This window comes from Myotis nattereri (genome assembly GCF_964212035.1).
Source record: "Myotis nattereri genome assembly, chromosome: 16".
NCBI classification, from domain to species: domain Eukaryota; kingdom Metazoa; phylum Chordata; class Mammalia; order Chiroptera; family Vespertilionidae; genus Myotis; species Myotis nattereri.
In genome coordinates this window covers 23,879,668-23,894,227 of record NC_138091.1, presented here as the reverse complement: position 1 = coordinate 23,894,227, position 14,560 = coordinate 23,879,668, and the positions used below count along the sequence as shown (strand labels likewise).

Genomic DNA, 14,560 nt, shown 5'->3' with positions numbered 1-14,560 from the left:
GGGAGCCTGGGGGTAGCATTTGCAGAGGCTGGGAGGCTCGTTACACACACACACACACACACACACGCCCGCACACACGCCCACGCAGGAGGCACAGACTGAACACTTAGTAAAAGATTTCATTCCGCATGACCTGTTTTCCTCCTGGAGCCAGGGCCACGCAGAGGGCTGGGGGCAGTGTGTGTTGGGGGGGCGCAGGGGAGAGGGGGTGAACCTGCTTCCTCGGGCGAGTGTTGCTCGCCCTCCCCCTCGAGGAAGCCGCCCTCCCCGTGGGAGGAAGGGAGAGAGCCCTCTGCTGGGCGCAGCCAGTGGGTCCAGCTCCACGGACAACGGGTTGTCCGCGTCTGTAGAACTGGGGCGGCCTCGGCCGCTTTACGTCTCGTGGGTGGAGTCGTGTGACCTGGTCAGAGGGCGTGGCCTGTCATTTCCCAGCCAGTCCAGGGACACCCGTCGGTTCGCCACCCCTTTGCGGTCAAGCCCAAGCTCCCCCGTCTCCCCAAGCATCTCGCTAACAACTAGGCACTTCCTCCGCCCTGAGCGCGGGACAGAGCGGACGCCGTCTGGCCGCGCAGCACCGTGGCGAAGGCCCCGTCCCCCGACCTCGCCAGGCCGGCTCCTGCCGGGTCCCGGGTGAGGCGCGCGGCGTGGGTGCCCGACGGACGCTCGCCTCCCTGAGGCTCCATTGTCCAGGCTTCCCGCGGGGGAAGGCGTTCCATTCCCAGTCCCGTACCCGGCCCAGAGGCGGGGTCCCAGGTTGCAGGCCCGAAGCCTGGGCAGGCCGAGCCCTTGCGCCCGCCCGGCCGGCCTCACCCTCCAGGTTCGGAGCCGTCGGGAGCGCTGCGCTAGTCCGTGCCGTCCACCAGCTCGCACAGCATGTTCTCCAGCGCCGTGATGCGCTGCTCCTGGGCCTGCACCTGCTCGCGCAGGGCCTTGATCTGCTCCAGCAGCGTCTCCAGCGTGTTCTGCTGCGGGGCGCGAAGGATAGGAGGCGGTGTGGGCGGGGGCGGGGGAGGGGGGAACGAACGTGTAGACTGGGTCTGGGTGGGGGCCGGCGGATCTTACCGATAAGGGGGCGTCGCTGGCTGACTGGCTGCGGCGGGGGCCGGAGGGCGGGCGCGCATCCAGGATGTTGCGCTTGGTGACTCGGAGCTCGCGGTGCTTGGGGGGGACGTACCCATCCCTCAGCGAGATGAGCACGGGCTCGGCGTCCTGGCCCGACAGCCACTCGTCCGCTTCTAGGGCCGGCTCGGGTCCCGGCGTGTCTGGGTACAGGTCGTCCTGGAACAAGTCTGACTGCGGGGTGGTGGGGGGAGGGAGGGAGGGACAGGGGGACGAGGGTTAGCAGGTGCCGGGCCTGCTCCGCTTCCGTCCACCTTGGAGCCCTGCCCAGCCCCTCACCTTGCGGGGCACAGTCATGATGATGGGTTCACACTTCCTTTCGTGCAGCTTGTAGAACCTGTAAGGGAGGGGGCTCAGCACCCCCGCAGGCTCCCCCGGGGAAGGGGTTAGAGGCCGGCACTTGCGGAGCGCCTGCCAGGCACTGCCCTTTAAGCACATGGTTAGTCCCGCTGGAAATGCCTGATGGGGTGTCAGTCATCATCTTACAGATGAGGACACGGAAGTTCAGAGGCTGTCGAGTTAGAGCGGGGGCTGGCGCTGGCAACAGGTGGTTTGACACCCCCCGCCCCCGCTTTCCCACGATCACACAATTGGGGACGCCCCCGTGTGTCCCCCACGGGAAGTGAGCGCAGGCGGAGGCTGCTGACCGGGCGATCTCGCATTTGCTGACGTCCAGCCCCCGCTTGGGCATGAACCCCATGCCCCGCTGCGGCTCCTTGCTGCCGAACGTGTTCAGGTAGTGCACGAAGGGGGGCTCGTCGGTGATCTCAAAGTACCGAATGCTGCTGTCGCCCTGCAAAGCCAGCTGGTTCAGAGACGCCCCGGGCAGGCGCCCCCCGGTCCCCCCCCCCCCCGCCCCCCGGCCCGGCGCGAGCACCTTGCCACACAGGTAGACGATGCTGGAGTCGGCGTCGTAGAAGGGCAGGAGGACCCCGTTGCTCGTGTCCATCTCCTGCAGCGCCACTGGCTCCACGAAGTTGTTCTGCCCGAGCATAGGAGGCGTGAGCAGCCCTGTCCCGCCTTCTGCGCGGCCCCTGGATCCCCTGAAGCCCCGGGAGGCTTCCTGCCGCCCCCAACCCCAGGCGCTCCCGCCGCAGGTCCGGTGAACCGAGTGGCAGGCCCCGGCCCGGCCCAGCCCGGCACACGCCACTCCCAGGCCCCTGCACACAGGCCCCTCAGGGCAGCATGCAGTCACCGCAAACCACCCCCAGGGACTCGGCATCACCGGTTGGGGGCGCCAGCGTGGGCTCCTGCAGGCGACGCAGCAAAACTGGGCGGAGGGGTGGCTGTGCGGGTGGCAGGCGCTGCAAAGAGGGCAGCAGCCCCCAGCCCTGTCCAGGTGGGCATGCCCTGCGGGTGGGGGACGCCTGGCCCCTCTCCCGTGATGCCAGTCCCCGGGGCACACACCCCACGCTTCCAGCTGCGTTACCGGGTCCCACAGGCCCAGCTCTCGCTGGCTCATGCGGGTGAAGCCCGTGGTGAAGATATGACCCTGGCGCGTGAAGATGGCCCGCATGGGCCTCATCCCCTCGTGGGCCGCAAACCTCTCCTGGGGGCAGGGGGAAGACAGGGAGAGGCGTCACCCAGCTGCCTGCCCTGGGGGTGCTGGAGGGCCCAGCAACCTGCTGGCGGACTTACGGGGGGCGGAGAAAAAAAGGGGCCTAAGTACTCAGCTTCCGGGGCCCTAACTGTCCCCGGGCCGGGGGCGCGTCTGGGCCTTGGGAGACCTGAAGGCGTGCGTCTCAGCGGATGACGAGCCCTTAAGCGCTCTCCGAGGCTGATCCCTAGAGCAGGGGGTGTCTGCCGGTGTCCCGGGGACGCGGCGAGGCTGCTCCAGAAGGCGCCCTCTTGGGCGCCGGCCGCGCTCCGGGCTGACCTAGCGAAGTCGCGAGCGCACGCCCCGGCGCAGCCTGGCCTACCGGGTCCCAGAGCGCGAGTTGTCGCTCACTCATCCTGCTGAAGCCGGTGCTGAGTAGCTTCCCGTCTGCGGTGAAGACGGCCCGCATCGGGCGGGCGCCCTCGTGAGGCCGGGCTCGCTCCTGCTCGCGGGGTTAGTGGGTTAGAGGGCCCGCCAGCCGCGCGCACTGGGCGCAGACATACATGCACGTGCCCCCGCACCCCGCGTTAGTCTGAGGCTGGTGAGGCAGGTGCCAGCCACCACCCTCCCAGGGCACCAAGGCGAGACCAGCAGTGTGTGAGGACTGTCCCTCCCCCCGGCCCAGCGGGTCAACTAGGGCGGAAAGGGCCGGGCCTTGAGCCAGTGTCAGGCCCTGGGCCCTGGAAGATGGCTCTGGGTGCCGGCTGAGAGGAGAGGGGTCCGGAGCTCAGGCTTCATGCAGGTTCTAATGGGAGGATGGTTTGCAGTTCCTCCCCTGCTCCTCTGAGCTCCTGAGGGGAGGGGAGGGAAGGGAAGAGGAATAGGGCAGAGAATTCCCGGCTCAGGGCTTAGGGCAGGGAGCTGTGGCTGCAGACACTGGGAGGTGGTGGTGGGTGGAAGCACTGGCCTCTGCAGTTGGGATCGGGGAGGTGAGAGCTGGGACCAGGGGCTCAGAGGATCTCAGGTCCAGGGGCCTGACCGTTGGTTCCTGGGGTGGGGGCTGGGGAGTGGCCAGGCCAGGCACTCACCGCCACCACCTGGCCCTTGCGGGGGTCGACAATGCGCAGGGTCTTATCCTTGCAGGTGGTGGCCAGCAGGCTGCCATTGCTGTTCCAGCACACGCTGTGGATGATGTCCGGGTGCATGTCGTCCAGGCTCAGGAGCACCTCCCCGGTGCCCACGTTCCAGATGATGATCACATTGTCACCACCTGCCCAGAGTGGCCAGTTACCGTCACCTGGGCCCTGCCTTTGCCACCCTCCCCCAAGAGCTACAGTAGGGATCCCTCGCTAGGCCCCCAGACCTGCACTGAGCAGGACATTCCGGGCAGTGGGGTGCCAGGAGAGGATGCCCACGCGCTTGGAGTGGCCTTCTAGTGTGATGATGGGCTCTGTAATGTTGCGCATAGGGGTATAGTCTGGAATCTGCCACACCTGGGTAGGAGGAAAAGGCAGAAGGGGGGGTAGGATGAGGAGCTACTTTGTCCCTCAGCGCCTCCCTGCCCCTCCAAGCCTACTGGTGTCAAATGTAGGGCAAGATGTGATGGTGCCTGCCTGGGTCAGAGGCGGCTGGGAGCCAGGAGGGGCACTGCCAGCTCTCCAGAGATCTTCATCACCCCAGCAGGGAGACTTCAGAGCAGTAACTCCCTACTCTTCACCCCCAAATTGGCCATGGTTATTATTAGTCTTAAGCAGTGCATCCTGGGAGGGAGTGGGCATGTAGCTAAAGATAGCCTGGGAGCTGGGGAGGACAGGGCCCTGGGACCCAGCACCTCCCTTAGCACCTTCTCTAGAACAGGTGAGGCAGCCCCAGCTGCTTCCCCTGCCCAACGACCCAGCGGCTTCCAACTGGCTCCTACCATGATGGTGGTGTCATCTGAGGCACTGGCGATGACGTTGTCATTGTGTGGGCACCAGTCGATGTCCAGCACAGGGGCAGTGTGCCCAGTGACCAGTGGGTAGTTCTTATCCACTCGTCCTGTCTAGAGGAGTGAGAGAGAGAGAGAGAGATGTGGGCCACTCTCCTGTGTGATTTTGGGGGGCGGGCCGGGGACCTGTTTACATCTCAATTCTCTATCATTCATTTTCTCTTTGCAGACCCCTCTCTGCACCTCCAATCTCATTCAGCCTACTTCCTGTACTTCGGTGAAGGCAGACAGAGATGAAGTCATTTAATACAGTGGGGCCTTGACTTACAAGTTTAATTCGTTCCCAGACCGAGCTCATTAACTCAGATTACTCTGTCAACTCAATGCAAAAAATCGGCCGAGACAGCTGGTATCTCAAAAAACTCGTTAGTCGGGACACTCGTAAGTCAAGGCCCCACTGTATCAGGGACTCAGACACAGAGCGGTCAGGTGACTTAACCAAGGACACACAAGATGCTGGTAGAGCCAAGATCTGAACTCTTAGTCCAGTGCTCCTCCAAAACGCCTGCTTGGAGGCTGTTCTTGAGGCTGTTCCCCCAGTTGGGATGTCTATGGGGAGCCCCTGGTGGAAGAGGTGAAGGTGAGATAGTACATAGTGTAGCACCTGACAACCTTGGCAGGTTCCCACCTTGCCACTGGTTTACTTTGGAACCACAAGCAGCAGGCAGTTCTGGTGCCTGTTATGCTCCAACCTGAGCTGGGACCCATCTATTTTTGGTCTTTATGGGTTGTTCGTGGGGGCTCTGAAGCCGTTGCTGGGCTGGCATCGGCCCAGACGGTGGTGGAGAAGGGTGGCTGTGTGGCACTGGAATGACAGTAGTAACTGGGGGAGGAGGTGGCTCCAGCTGAAATTTGAGCCCTGGGGATGGTGTCCTTGTATGGTGTCTGCATTGTCCTGGAGTGAGTCATTGGCTATTGTCAGGTCTTCCTGCCACCTGTGGGGCCTCCCCTAACAAGGTGTAGGGGGCAGAATCCAGGTCAAGGTCATGCTTGGGGTGGGCAGGCTGGGGGTGGAGACGGCAGAGGGGCTTCAGGCTACTCAGCAAAGGTGGTGGTCATTACCTGGGTCAGGGAGCAGGGCTCTGGGCTTCTGTGTCATGACCCCCTGACCTCTGTTCTCATGCACCTCCCTGTAGGAACCAGAGTGGGGAGGTGGCCAGGGACTCTGGAGAGCCCGACTCTGTCCTCACTGTGAAGCGGTGGGGTGCGATTTAGCCAAATGGTTATCCTGGACTGGGGAGAAAGATCCTCACACCCAAAACATGAGGGGGTGCAGCATTAGGAGAGAGAGGAAGAGAATCTGGCCAGGCCCTGATTCCACTGCTTCCCAACTATCTCCCTCACCCACTCCTGGTCCCAGCTGGTACCAGGGTGCTGGGCTGTGAGTGGGCACAGGCCACTGTGAAGCTGCTGCTTTGGGAGGGGAACGGAGCCTCCTAAGGGGCCCATGAGGGCGTGGGGAACAGGGAGCTGCCAACCCAAACAAACAACCCCCCTGATGGAGGAAGGGAACTAGGTGAGAACAGAGGCTGCTGCCAGGAGTGCCCAGGGGCCACAGCCAGTGTCCTCCCGCCAGCTTCCTTCTCCTCATCCCTCACCTTGGCCAGAGGCAGGACGATGAAGGCACCTCCGCCTCCAGCCTCCACAATAATGGCCAGGAATTTGGGGTTGACGGCACAGAAGGAGCTGTCCCATGTGACCTTGGACACACGGATGTCCTCGTAGGCCTGGTCGGCCTTTGCCGCCTGCCCAAACACGTGGCGAAACTTGCTCTGCCGAACCACGCGCCGGCTCATGGCTGGGGGCAGCGATGGAGGCTCTCAGTGCCCAGAAACGCCTTCGGTCCTTAGTCCTGTGAACTGTGGGAGGCAGGAAGAGAGAGAGTGTGTGTGTGAGAGAGGGTGGGGGGTGGGGTTAGGGAGCAAGTGAAAAGGCTTATCTGGCCAGGAGTTGGGTATAAATTAATTCAGAGTCTGGTCCTAGAAGCAGGGAGCTTTCTTCAAGGTGATGAAAGTATGAGACAGTTCTTTGCCACCTCTCAAGTGGGGCTTAATGCAAGGGACTAGGATGTGGGTGGGCCTGACTTCTCAGAGACCCAGACTGAGGGGGCACTGGGCCCAAAAGCTTCCTGGAAGGTGAAGTGGTTTGGGGAGGAGCCTCAAGGCCAGGCTGCCCTCCCACTGCCAGCCTTGAGTGAGCATCTCCTCACAGAATTGGTTCATCTGCCAGAGGCACCTGGTCCAGAATCAGAGGCCTTGGCCCTTGGATCCTGGCTAAAGCTGGCTGTGGCTGGAACGGCAGCCCCCCATGGTCCTCATCTCTGGCATAGTTCAGGCAGAGGGTTTGTAATTTTCTAAAAATTTGCCACGGAGGAGTTCCTCCTGTCACCTAACCTGAGTCCTTCCTGCTGCTGTTTTCATCCATCTCCTCCATGTTGTTTTGGGGACACAGTGCAAGGTGGGTCATCCTCCTTCCACTCCTCTCTGCACTGGCTTCTCCCAAAGGCCTTAACGGGGGTTCTGCCTTTTGCCTCCCATCCTGTCCGTCCTGCTTCTCCTCTGAGTCCCGACTCCTCCTAAACTCTCCTGGGGGTGGGGTGCTCCACCCCAGGGCCAGATTTGCAGGAGCGGGAGGCTGAGGTGCCTTTTCTCCAGCCGGGGCCTGCCCTACGCTCTTCCCCAGGGGCACAAGGAGCTCTTCCAAAGCCCAGCCACCGACTCCTGTCCCCTAACCACCCCGGCACCCCTGTGCCCTTCAAGGCTGCTTCTGCAGCCCGGGGCCTAAGGCCTGGACTTCCCGAACCCTCCTTGGGCCTCTTGCCCCAGCACCGCGTTCTTGTGAGACTAGGTGTCTGCACCCTTTGGGCGCCGGCCGCTGCCCGTCCAAATATAGACACCAAGTCTGCCCCACCCGGGGCGGGGGGAGGGGGGCGCAATCCTGTGCCCCCTCCAGAGATCCTGCCCGCTCGCTCGGCTGTCTGCGGTGGCGGCGGGGGGCGGGGGGCAGGGAACGGGGATACCTGGTCCTGGGCGGGCCGAGGGGCGCTCACGCAGCGACTCCTCTGCGGAGGGAGCTGGGGCGCGCTGGCTCCGAGGTGGGCGGCAGGGGCCGGAAGGAGCTGCCGCTCCGGTGTCCGCGGCGTCTGGGCCCGGGTGTGGGGCTGCGCTCCAGCCGCTGCGTGCGGTCTCCGGGGCCGGGCGCCGCTGCAGTCCCAGCTGCTGCTGCCATCAACCTGCGAAGGCGGAGCCCAGGCGGAGGGCGGGACCAGAGGGGCCCCGCCCCATCCCGCGGCGGGAAAGTTGAACTCTGTGGCCTCAGAAAAGCATCGAAAGTAATCGTTTTGGCTCAGTGGCTAGAGCCTCGGCCTGTGGACTAAAGGGTCCCAGTTTCAATTCCAGACAAGGGCACAAGCCGGGGTTGCAGGCTCGATCCCCCCAGTGGGGGGCGTGCAGAAGGCAGCCAATCAATGATTCTCTTTCTCCTTTCCTCTCTAAAATCAATAAAAATATTTTTTTTTAAAAAGTAATCGTAGGGGTGTGTGCGGGGTGTGGGGTGTGCGCACTCCTTACCCGACCTCGGCTCCTACCGGGTGTGATGGGCGCTGAGAGGGGCAATGGACGAGGAGGGGGCGCGGTCCTCTCAGAGCCAGCGGCCTGGCAAGATCAGGTGCCTTCGCGCCTCATTCTTGCTGCAATCACACCCCCACTTTAGCCCGGGGTGGGGGTGGGGGGGGGAGACAAGGAACCGGGCCGTGGGACTGCACCTCCATACCCTCTTTCGGAGAGGTCCCGGAAGATGCTCTGGGGGAGAAAAGCGAATGCACCCGGACACCCTGGGAACGCCAGTTCAAAGGGCAGCGGCTGTAACAGGTCTTTAGCCAAGTTATTTGTTTAAGTTACTTATGTATGGATTTATTTTTAATCCTCACCCGAGGAGACTTTTTCCATTGATTTTTTAGAGCGAATAGAAGGGAGGAGGAGAGACACACAGAGAGAAGAAACATCCACGTGAGAGAGACACATTGACCAGTCGACCAGCCGGGGAAAGGAGCCTGCAACCGAGGCCCGTGCCCTTGACCGGCAGTCCGCTCTATCCACTGTGGCCAATTTTCAGATGCCCAGCCTGACTCCTAAAGTCTTCTGAGCCGTGTTTGAATTGGTGCCCGCCTCTGTTCAGGTAAGACCCCGCCTCTTCCCAGCCCTCTCAGGACCCAGAGGTCTGGGTATGGACCAAAGTTAAAAAGGAGATAAAAAGAAATCTGGTCAAAATACAGTCAGTGAATAACAATTGGTCCCTGTAGCTGCAGTCTACCTAGTGCCCGCCCCCTGCCTGGAACTGTTGTTCTTTTTTTAAAAAAAATATATTTTTATTGATTTCAGAGAGAGAGGGAGAGATAGAAATATCAATGATGAGAGAGAATCATTGATTGGCTGCCTCCTGCATGCCCCACACTGGGGATCGAGCCTGCAACCCAGGCATGTGCCCTTGATGGGAATCGAACCTGGAACCCTTCAGTCTGCAGGCTGATGCTCTGTCCACTGAGCCATCCAGCGAGGGCTGGATCTGTTTCTTTGGATCATAAAGCCCCGGGGGGGCAGCGGCATGGGGCCAGTTATTCCCGCTCTCCAGGCACAGCTGGGAATCAATGTAAGTTTTGCAGAGGGCAGAGGGGAGAGGAGATGGTGGGGACCTGGGGGGCCCTCTCAGGCTCCTTTCTCAGGCGAGTTCAAGCCCTCATGACTTGGAGGGGAACAGAATCAAACTGTTCCAAGTGCTCCAGAAAGAAGTCATGTTACGGGGGGATCATAAGGGGAGATGAGGAGTCTCCCCTTTACCTAAGGATTCCAGGCACAGAATTAGGAAGAAAAGACCTTAATGACTCAGTTGCTCCCTAGGAACAACAGCTCACGCGTGCTAGACACTGTCCTAAGGGTTTTACACATATTAATTCCATCCTAACGGTCTTCTGAGATGGGTGTTATTAATATCCCTACTTTACAGATGGGAAAAATGAGGCACAGAAGTTAGGCAGCTTACCCATCACTCAACTGGTAGTGGATGATGCCGCGATCCTTACCCAAGTGGCCTGGTGTCTAGGTGCGTGTTTCTCAGACCACGCGTTTCTGCCTCTCCTTGAAGGCCAGTGCCACTCTCCCTCACACATGCTGATGCTGACAGTTACTGCTTCTTGGGCAGAGAGGAAAGGACACCAGGACTAATTAGAAAGCTGGAGTTCCAGCCCTGGCTGTCACCCTATTTTTGCAGCTTTCTGGGCTGTAGAATGACGAGGGCTAGGTCAGGTCCTTTCTAATTCTGCACCACCTGTTGGCAGAGAAGGAGTTTGCCATGTTGCCTCCTACTCTAAAAGGACATCTCTTGTCCCCCTGGCCTTTCCTCCTCCTTCCTCCTGGGCGCTCCATTCTAGAGGGAAGGTCTGGGACTAGGAAGCAGGAATCCTTCAATTCAACCTGCCTTCAGTTCCACCATCTGGGAAATGGGGGCGGGGGGGGGGGCGCAAGGTGCTCGCCAGTTACAGGAGCCAGGATTCACAGGTATTGCTTGGACCTGGCATGACTCAGACCTGCCCTCTAGCCTTCTTTTGGCTGCCAAGCCCTGGCGCAGTTGTGGGTGGGCGGAGCCACGGCACAAAGTGCCAAGCGGGTGAAGAAGCCACTGGGGCTGGTGCTTTCCCTTCTTGTTATTCAAACTGTCAGCTGGGCTCTGAACTCTCTCTGTGGAAAACAAGCATGGATTTCATCTTTCATAAAGCCGTTTTCTGGAAGCGGTGTCCTGGTAACCTGAGACATGATTTGGTCCATTTCCCTGGGCTAGAAAGCCCACACTGAGCTTATCTGGACTGGCTGGGGCTCTGGGCACCAGTGGTATGCTCCTCTCACTTGATATGGACAAACCAGAATGAAGCAAGCTGACAATGTTAGTTCAAGGCAGTGTTTTTGCTGGAAATTTCATTAAACGTTGTTAGCAATTTGGAATCGGAGCTTTCCCCACAGAGTAGTGCTGCCTTGTATGCGATGAGCAGTCCTGCTGTCTGTGGAGGGCTGGGAGAAGTGGGAACCTGTCCCTCCACCCCAGCCTGTGTTAGAGAACTGCCCTTTCGCCCTCTACCATCGACATCAAATGCTTCTCTTCTAATGGTGGGAGAGGGTTAGTTTTTACGTTGGAGAGTCATGCCCCATTTGTAGAAACCTTAGAGTAAGCAGAGGTATTGTGCTGAAGGCTTGGGTGGGTGTCTAGAGAGGTCACCCACCCAAGAGTTCCAGTCCCTGCTGGGGCCGGTCAGGGCAGCTGTCCCCGAGCAGTCACTCTGCACCGCAGATGGCGAAGGAATTTCGGTCCCTTTGCTTATTCATTCTCCTAACATTCAGGTGGTGGCTTTGGCAAAAGCCTCTTTGACCAGGCAAGTTCCCAGCTTAGTCACTTGATTGGAGCCACAGTACCTGAAATGATCTTTAGTGATCCTATTTCCCATGTGCTCTTTATTCTGTGGGAGGTAGAAAGTTATATTTTTTTCCCAGAGGTCAGCTTAAGGGTGTGCTTGATGGAGATCAATCAATGAGCATTGCTTCATGTTTATCATCAGTGTTCTCTTCCAATCCCTATGCCTTCTTCCACCCACCCTATTTGTTGTGCTTGATTAAGTACACGCATTTCATCTTCAAAATAAAAATTTATTCAGTCTGTAACAAGAACATTGAATCTGCACATTTGCGCACAAGTTCACATTTAAAAACAGCGGAGCACATCAGTAATAAAAAAATCTATGATACAAGTGGAACATCCCAATCACTATGAAGATTAAGGAAGGAGATGAGACCACTCTTTATATTCTGCTTCAAATGCCTCAAAAAGGTCCCAGAGATTCCAGGGAGCACCTGCTTCATTTAATAAAATGTGAGCATAACAGTTTGGGGTGGCCTGGGGCAAAGGTAACAAGTCTATTGGACTAGTTTTCCACATTTATAACAAGCCCTACAAAATAATGTAGAGAGAAAGAAAAAAGAAAAAGAAAGAAAGAAAAGAAAGGCACCTTAAGCTATACCAAGCAAACCAAGTCCAGTAAAACGTAAAAACCAACTCCCCGTGGCCTTATTGACTGGGAAACATTTCAGGGCATTCCCCAGTTTACCAGCTGGGTCACCAGCTCGAGCGAAGCCCTGGGCATTAGCTCTGCATGTGTATACAGGATGCTGCCGCCAGTGTCGTGGTGAGGACACAGATAGTCATATACCCCTTGGGGCCTGTTCAAGCCCACGGGGGGTGATTCCAGTTTAGAAATCCTGCCCTAGAACTCGGGGCACTGAGAAAATGAGGCTGGTTCTCTTTCCACAGCAGGAGCCAGGCTGAGCCACCCTCCCCTCCAGGCTGGGGGCGTACAGAAGCACCTTGCGAGAGCTCTCCATGGCAACCAGGGACCCCAAGCCCGGGAGACGGGTTAGGAGTGTGCACCTGCCTGCGTTGGCAGCGGGCTTTTTCCCAATATGGGGACCGGATGAGTTGAGACACCAAATACAGTTGTTTATACATGCCTTGTTCTTTTAGGTTGAAGGGGAAAACAAAGTCCAAGAGCCTCTTAAGTTGGATTGGTGACGAAAGAGCTAAAATTTCATCTCATCTACCATCCAAAAGCAAAACAAAATTAAACAAAAATGACACTAGCCATTCACCAGTACAACCATCACTGTAAGACACACCATCACTGAGGAGATGACGACTATTTCCGTACAGGGTGCTGGGCGGGAGTGCAGGACACAGATGGAAGTCAGCTCCAGGTTTTCCCCGCTCACCCGCGCGGGCTCACCATTACAGCCGTGCTCTGTGTGAGGGCTCACAGGACAGCCAGGTTGGGGTCCCTGGAGGAGGAGACTGAGCTGCCATCAAGATGATGCACGTTTTAATACTCACACAATGTAAACAAAGTATCCACAAATAGTTGTAAAAAAAAAAAAAGCCAAAGAATGGCTTTATTTAAAAATGCCCTTAAAAGTGAACCATTTTGCATAATGCTTTCTTAAAAAAACAAAACACTCCCACAAAAACATCTTTACCAAACATGCCTAGATCACTTCAGAACTGAATCCTCAGAAGGAACAGGTGAAGATTTCTGTGAGCTGCCACGTCTCAGAAGCTTCAGGTCTATCCAACAGCATCTGTCTGCGGCCCTTTATCAGGAGGGGACCTCAGAACCTAGGCTGTCCTCCTCATGCTGTCCTTGGAGCTCTTGGTAATTCCCAAGATGAGAGAGAGGAGATACGGTAGGGACAAAGGTAGAGAACCAGGATAATGCTAGATAAAGAGTTGGAAGAGGCGAGATGCTAGGAATGATCCCAAACATTCAGAATCTGAAAGGCAACCAAAATGAGGAGAGATGAACGTTACTATACTACAGTACTGCATTGTCTTCTATATACACACTACTCCTACGTGTTTCTAAAATTATAAAAGGGTAGGGGGTTTCTCTCCTTCCTACTGACCAGGTAGCCATCCAGATTACAGCTCAAAATCTGTGTGCTCCTGGGGCTTTTGCCCCATGCACCAAAATGTTATTTTTACACACACACACACACACACACACACACACACACACACACACTCACAAAGAGAGGCACTGGGTCAAGGCCTTTCCTACTCATCTCTGTCAACCTACCAGACCTGCTGTCCCAGGGCTGGGTTTTCCATGAACAGGAAATAGAAATAGGCGACCCGAGATTATCAAAAGTTTGAAGAGAAGAGAGTCTGAAAAGTCCTTGATAGCTCATCATGTTCTTTCCCTGGACATCGCTCAGTCATGTAAATAACATAAGAACACTCAGGGGTGTCAGAGTCTGAGAGGACTGGCAAAACCCCTTGGCACTGGCTGGATTGCAGACCCTGTGTAGAAGACGTTTACTTAGGCAGGTAAACTGAATGATAAAAAATATTTTTAAAAAATGGAAGGCGAGCAGGAATGTTTCCTTTAATCCAGTGATCTTCAACTGGTGTGTGGCAAGAATTTTTAAAACCTGTAATACATGATTATTTAGTCAGGGGCACTGACCTCTTTTCCCTTGGATTGTCAAAAAAAACGACAACAGCCAACACAACAATAGCTGTGGGGTGTGAATGTCCTGTCTTGAACCATAAATATACAGGTCACGGAAAAGAGTTAGCTGCATCTTATTGGTCACGTCGCATAATAAGATTGTGTTAATTCTTGGTACCAGAAATCCTTATATACAAGTATAGGCACCTGATTTTTAAAAGTCACTTAGGAGCAAAAAGGGTAGGTAATTACTATTTTTAAAAATCAATCAAAATTATATCTATTTTTTGTCAGACTGGCAAAAAAATATATTTTTTGGTGTGCTGCAGAATTTTAGTAATTAGTTTATGTGTGCCATGAGATGAAAAAGGTTCAAAATTGCTGCTCTATTCTTTAAAAGAAAGTTTCTGGTTTTTTTTCACAGCATTAGAAGGTTCCCTGCCATGTTTGTTGTTATTTAATGCAGTGAGACTGAGCATCAAACACAGGAGGGGAGAAGAGAGAACAGTACAGTTGTCTATCCTGCTTGTACTTCTTAACACAAGGAAGGTCACCATCTCCAGGGAGTAACATGAATGGACTCCACTCTCTGAACCTCCAGGCAAATCCTCCTCTTCCCAGCCCTGCCAAAATGCCCTGTCCTTTCCCCATCAGAGTGGTGGTGGAGTTGCCTCAATAGGACAGGGCAGTTTAGACGGATGAGCCTCCTCACACTGGTATATACCACCCAACAAAGCACTTTACAACACATTCCATATCCAGGAACCACAAAGCTGTGTGAATGATACATTTGACATTCAAGGAAACTATTTAGGGAAAGCATGGGTATATATAATTACTACACCATAAAGCAGGTTTCTACACGTATAGCAGATTT

The 14,560-nt window shown here is 56.4% G+C and overlaps 1 protein-coding gene across 6 annotated transcripts; it reads right to left on the bottom strand.

Annotated features, from left to right (window-relative positions):
* Positions 1-103: 103 nt before the first annotated feature.
* On the bottom strand, positions 104-7,888 carry CORO6 (coronin 6). 6 transcript variants are annotated; one of them, XM_081109400.1, is made up of 12 exons: positions 7,663-7,888; positions 6,242-6,502; positions 4,575-4,697; positions 4,020-4,149; positions 3,745-3,926; positions 3,039-3,158; positions 2,549-2,668; positions 1,997-2,101; positions 1,767-1,912; positions 1,399-1,456; positions 1,063-1,293; positions 104-965 (listed from the first exon to the last, which is right to left on the bottom strand). In XM_081109400.1, exons 2-12 carry the CDS (start codon positions 6,437-6,439, stop codon positions 843-845), a joined length of 1,536 nt encoding a protein of 511 aa, XP_080965526.1. In that variant the 5' UTR covers positions 6,440-6,502; positions 7,663-7,888; the 3' UTR covers positions 104-842. The 6 variants fall into 6 exon arrangements, with proteins under 6 accessions (XP_080965526.1, XP_080965523.1, XP_080965521.1 ...); XM_081109397.1 differs by lacking the exon at positions 2,549-2,668 and having other exon boundaries at positions 104-400; positions 811-965; XM_081109395.1 differs by lacking the exon at positions 2,549-2,668.
* Positions 7,889-14,560: the final 6,672 nt, after the last annotated feature.